The 6,000-nt window shown below is 44.4% G+C and overlaps 1 protein-coding gene across 1 annotated transcript in view; it reads right to left on the reverse strand.

The window, feature by feature from the left end:
• Nucleotides 1-5,775, reverse strand: part of trpc6a (transient receptor potential cation channel, subfamily C, member 6a) — a 48,619-nt gene extending 42,844 nt beyond the window's left edge. The window contains exon 1 of the mRNA XM_056285365.1: nucleotides 5,516-5,775. Within this exon, the coding sequence (XP_056141340.1) occupies nucleotides 5,516-5,655 (140 nt within the window). The 5' untranslated portion in view covers nucleotides 5,656-5,775. The remainder of the gene's footprint in view (nucleotides 1-5,515) is intronic.
• Between the last annotated feature and the right edge of the window lie 225 nt (nucleotides 5,776-6,000).

The raw sequence follows: 6,000 nt of genomic DNA on the forward strand, positions 1-6,000 counted from the left end.
ACTTCTGTTAGTGTACCAAATAAAATGGCACCAGTGAAGTTGTGTCACCTTGGGTGATATCGATATCTGGTCTGACCCATGGACTAACTGGCTTTGGTCTAGTTAGCTTCTTAGTAATAATGCCCTTCTAATTTAAGGTTCACAATCACCTCACACAATGAAATAGTATGGGTATATTATACATTTCCTGAATCTTTACAGTCCTGTGAGTATTCCAGTTTTTGTGTTTTGTGTCCCTGATATTCCTAGATGCCACAGGGCTAAAAGAAAGTATATAGTTTAGGCGAACATTGCAGAAAGATGTGTGTTATTGACGGGTTGAAGAGCTCAAGTGACCTCTATATTTGTGAGAAATATCCACAACAGGGCTTGAATGAAAGCTAAGAAGGTCCCCTTTAAAATGATACCAAAGACAATATTATAGAACATTGAAAAATGTCCTGACCATGAGGCTAAACCAGGATATGCACCAGCGTCTAAAATGCAATTTACTTTAGGGGGTGGTTAACTTCATGAGCTGATAACTGTGATACAGCTGCCACTCAGGAATGGTTATCATACCAAAATATCATCTACAGACATGGATCCTTTCAAAAATTATAAGTAAGTTTTGCCACCTTGAGTGTACCGAAATAGGAAATTTTGGGCTCTGGCCCATGGACTATATGTCACTGATCTCAAGAACAAGGCCAAAGACTGCGAGTTCGGTGAGTTGCATGATTCCTTAGTGAGGGACAGACTAGTGTGCGGCATAAGAGACGATCAGCTGAGAGCTAGGTTGTTGAGAGAGGCGAACCTCATGTTTAGCAGAGCCATAGAAGTCAGTCGTGTCAGTGCAATTTCCTTTAACCAGCTAAAATTGCTCAATGAAGAAGTTGAAGTGCACAAAATAAATGCAGTGAAAGATAAGAAGATATGACAAGAGTAAAACAAAAACTGAAGATGAACGAAAAATGAATGTAGACTGCAACAGATGTGGTTACAAACACGAACAAAGAAAATGCCCAGCTTATGGTCAAACGTGCAAAGTTTGTCAAAAAAAGAACCATTTTGCAAAAATGTGCAAAAGTACTCAAAGCCACCCGAAAAAAGTGCATGTAGTTGAACAAGATGAAGAAAATGACAGCATGTTCATAAGCACAGTAGAGGTAGAAATGACTGGAAAACAGATAGATTAATGCTGTAGTCAAAAAAGAGATGGACAGTGACAAAGAAAAATGGACTGAGAAGCTGAAGATAAACAACAAAGATTTGACATTCAAACTAGACACTGGTGCAGAGTGCAACGTCATGTCAGCAAAACTCTTCAAAGAACTTGAACTGAAAGAAAAGTTAAAACAATCCACCTGCAAACTACTTACCTATTCTGGCCACAAGACGTCACCGGTAGGTCAAAAGCCCATCACCTGTGTTTACAAAGGACAAAGACACAAGATTGAGTTCCAGATCATTGATGAGGATGCTCCAGCAATACTGGGTCGAACTGCATGTCAAAAACTAGGCTTGGTCAAGAGAGTGTACGAAGTCACAGCAAAAGGGGATGACATTCTGAAGGACTATGATGATCTGTTCAATGGCTTGGGTTGCATTCCAGGACAACACCACATAAAAGTCGACAACACAGTCTCACTGTTCGTCCATGCTCCAAGGAAAGTTCCAGTTGCTCTAAAGGACAAAATAGTCGAGGAACTCCACAGGATGGAACAAATGGGAATGATAGTGAGACAGGAAGAACCGACAGACTGAGTCAGTAGCATGGTAACAGTGGTCAAGCCAAACAAAATCAGGATATGTATAGATCCACAAGACCTAAACAGAGCGATCAAGCGTGAACACTATCCACTGCTCACAGTCGAAGAGGTTGTAGCAAACATGCCAAAAGTAAGGGTATTCTCTGTCCTCGACACAAACCAAGGGTTCTGGCAGATAGAGCTAGACGACGAAAGCTCCAAGTTCTGCACATTCAACACACCCATAGGAAGGTACACGTTCCTGCATTTGCCCTTTGGCATCTCGTCTGCATCAGAAGTGTTCCACAGAGCTGATGCTCAGATGGTCAACATCATTGATGATCTCTTAGTCTGGGGAGAAACAGTGGAAGAACACGATCAACGACTCAGCAACCTGCTGCAGAGAGTGAGAAAGTACAATCTAAAACTAAACAGAAAGAAATGCAAGATCAGGACATCAGAAATAAAATATGTCGGTCACATACTGAGTGCAGATGAACTGAAACCAGATGAAGAAAAGGTGAGAGCTGTGGTGCAGTATCCTCCACCTGAAGATAAAGCAGGACTGTTGAGGTTCATGGGCATGATCCAATACCTCGCCAAATTCATTCTCAACCAATCAGAGGTCAGTGCCCCACTCAGAAAGTTACTAGAGGACAACACAGCGTGGCACTGGGAAGACAAACAAAAGGAAAGCTTCGAAAAGCTCAAAGGATTCCTAACAAATGCACCAACACCGAAGTTCTACGACATGAACGAGCCGCTGACACTATCAATGGACGCCAGCTGAGAAGGCATGGGTGCAGTCATACTTCAAGACAAGAGACCTGTGGTATATGGGTCACGAGCTCTAACAGACTGTCAGCGTAGGTACGCACAAATTAAAAAGGAACTGCTAGCCATCGTCTATGGTTGTGAAAAGTTCCATATATGACAGAGAGGTACACGTCGAGAGTGATCACAAACCACTCAAGAACATATTCAAGAAACCGCTTCACTAAGCCCCGCCGAGGCTTCAGAGGATGCTGTTGAGGCTTCAGAGGTATAGTCTCACAGTCACATATAAACCAGGCAAAGCGATGCACATCGCTGATGCACTGAGTTGTGCTTACCTCAACAAACAAAGCGAAGACCTACTGGGAGAGGAGTTGGAGGTCAACTGGATCACACCTCAGCTGCCTATCTCAGAGGAAAAACTACAAACTTTCAGGAAAGCAACACTGGAAGATCCAGAAATGCAACTGCTGAGAGAGACCACAATGAAAGGATGGCCCAACAAGAGATCAGCTGTTACGAAAGAAATCCAGGCATACTGGTCATTCAACGAAGAGATCAGCTTCTCATCAGGCTTACTGTTCAAGGCTGCAATGCTGAAAGTGCCAAGTCAACTGAGGCAAGAAATGTTGGAGAAAATTCACGAATCACACCTGGGAATCATCAAATGCAAAGAAAGAGCCAGGGACATTCTCTATTGGCCAGGTTTGTCAACTCAAATAGAGGGCATTGTACCTCAGTGTGCTGTCTGCAAACGAGAACAAGGACAGCAACCCTAGAGAACTGTTAGTCTCACACTCACTACCAGGAAGACCTTGGGCTAAGATAGGAACGGATCTCTTCCACTACAACGGCTCAGAGCACTTACTGTGTGTAGACTACCACTCCAAATACCCTGAGATCACAAAACTGTGTGACACTACAAGCCGTGATGTTATCCCAGCAATGAAGTCCACATTCACAAGACATGGCATCCCAGACGTGGTCATTTCTGATAATGGTCCACAATATGCCTGTGCTGAGTTAAATGTTTTGCCGACAGCTGGGAGTTTCAACACACCACTTCCAGTCCTGGACACGCGCAGTCAAATTGACAAGCGGAGAGAACTGTACAAATGATCAAGAGTCTCCTCAAGAAAGCACAAGGTGACCCGTACATCACTCTCCTTGAGTACCGCAAACTCCACTAGATAGTGTGGGTTTCTCTCCGGCTCAACTGCTCATGGGTCGTCGACTGAAGTCAAAGCTGCCTACCTCCACCACACTACTCACTCCTGAAAGCAAGATCAATGTACATGACCAAGTGAAAGAAAGGCAACAAAAACAGAAAAGCTACTTCGACAGACAAAACAGCAACCAGAACTACAGACGGGTGAAAACGTCAGGATTCAACAAGGAAAGGTATGGCAACCAGCAGTCGTGCTGAACAGGTATGAACAGCCCAGATCCTGTGTTGTTTGCACGCCTGATGGAACCCAGATACAGGAGGAACAGAAAACATCTGCTGAAAACTTCAGAAAGAGCACTCCCAGCAGAAAGAGCTGACACAGAGACTCATGTTCCAGAGACTGAGCAGTCAGCAGACATGGCTGTTACTCACAGTCCAAAGCCGGTCGCGTCCCCGCGCTTCAGCATATCAGCTCCCTCACGCGTCTGGGCGCATACGCTTCCGATGGCCTTACGGTCTCACCATCCCACTTCTGACACCAATGTAGCGAATTCGGGGGGCAGTCCGGGAGACCATCGCCACAGCCGGGACCCGAACCCATGTCTACCACTCCGCAAGCGACAACGTTAACTGGTCGACTAAAGGGTCCGACCTGTTAGTCAATGACCAACGTGTCTACTTATCCATGCACATTACAATACATTGGACACGCCATTTACATACCGCACCACACATAGAGTTAATACTTACACATAGCCTTGACACACAACCCGCTGGTCATCACACATCCCACAAACAAGACGAACAACGCACTATACACAATACACTTGTGTTTTTCCTTGTTTAATTTTGTTAATAAATCCGCCCTCCCAGCGGCCAAAGATTCCGCTGCCTCTTTTGGTTCCGCTTCAGCCGTTGCCATAACATATACTGTCTAAATATTATATCGTGTTTCATACGTTGTAATTTAGAGTATTACTTGACTTGCTGAAATAGTTTCTTTCACTTTTAACTTAAAAATAATTTTAAAGATGCGAATCCCGAAATTGTCACATTTCTACCTGTCCAACCTTTAAACTTACCGGTTATTTTCTTACCCGGTGCGGGACTCGACACTGGATGTATTGCACCACAAGTCGACATCACTAACCGCTCGGCTAAAGGGTCAGACCCGTTAGTTAGGGACTAACGTGTCTTATTAGTAGTTTACACTATGTAAAAAACTTTCTCCGTTTCACGGTCAGTCATAATAATACCCTCCTCTCATCTTGAGTATTTGTTTTCTATCAGTTTTGTCTCGAGGTTTCAACACCTTAAAGACAAATTTTGAAGGGGTTTGCAAACTCGAGTCTGACATTAAAGAGTATATGCATAGTGTCATATTAGTATCAAGTAAAAGTAGGGGGGTTGTATCATTTGGTTCTTTGCTCAAAAATTCGCGATTAATTACAACAATGATTGATTGCAAAACAGGCTTAAGTTGTCCCCGAAAGGCTTAATTAGGTTTGATAAAGTATACGGCTATCTTAGCAACTTTGCAATCGAGTGATGATGTAATTTTACTGGTTTTATCATGATCACCCGTTTCCTAATTGTATCCTCAATGTTATCTTCTACTAACAAAGTGATGGAGTTCAACGTTGAATGTGACTGCCGTTACACGACAGATCTGCCATGACATATTTCTTTTTCCCGGCTCCCGTACAACTTCAGTTTTGCCACAAGTGCTGTTCTGGTGACAAACATCATGAACAGAAGAGCAACACAAAACCTGTCGATACTGAAAGTACACCTTGCCGCGGCACACATCTGGCTGAAAAGTGACCGTGAGGTAATAGCTCACCCGAGGCAATGTCCAGGGCAGCAGTTTTCCTCTCCGAAATCATCGCACGTCAGTAAGTTGTCACGACTCCTGACCCTGCGGTTGTTGGTATAACCTGTGGGTGAGATGCTATCGGGCTGGGATACCCGTCTCTGGTTCATCCTCAGGCTGCTCAGCAGACGATTTCGCTAACCAGCTTCCACAGGCGAGCTGCTGGAACGAGTGCTTGACGCATCGCTCGCTCTCTTTCTCTCTCGCGCGCGCGCTCTCTCGCTCTCTCTCTCGCGCTCTCTTTTTTTCTTTTGCCCCCCCCCCCTCCTCCTCCATCCTTCAGAGACAATGTGTTCTTCTGGTACTTGACTCATTGAGAAAGACTGTTCTGAGGGGGCTCAGCGGTGAGAGTAATAAATGCAGTAATTTAGCAACTTTTTTGTAGTCCTGTGAGCAGCCCATGTCTACTGCTCTGTGGTCATTGGCCATGTGAAAAGCCCCGTTTAAAAGTTTTC

Source organism: Lampris incognitus, chromosome 8 (assembly GCF_029633865.1).
Source record: "Lampris incognitus isolate fLamInc1 chromosome 8, fLamInc1.hap2, whole genome shotgun sequence".
Taxonomy (NCBI): domain Eukaryota; kingdom Metazoa; phylum Chordata; class Actinopteri; order Lampriformes; family Lampridae; genus Lampris; species Lampris incognitus.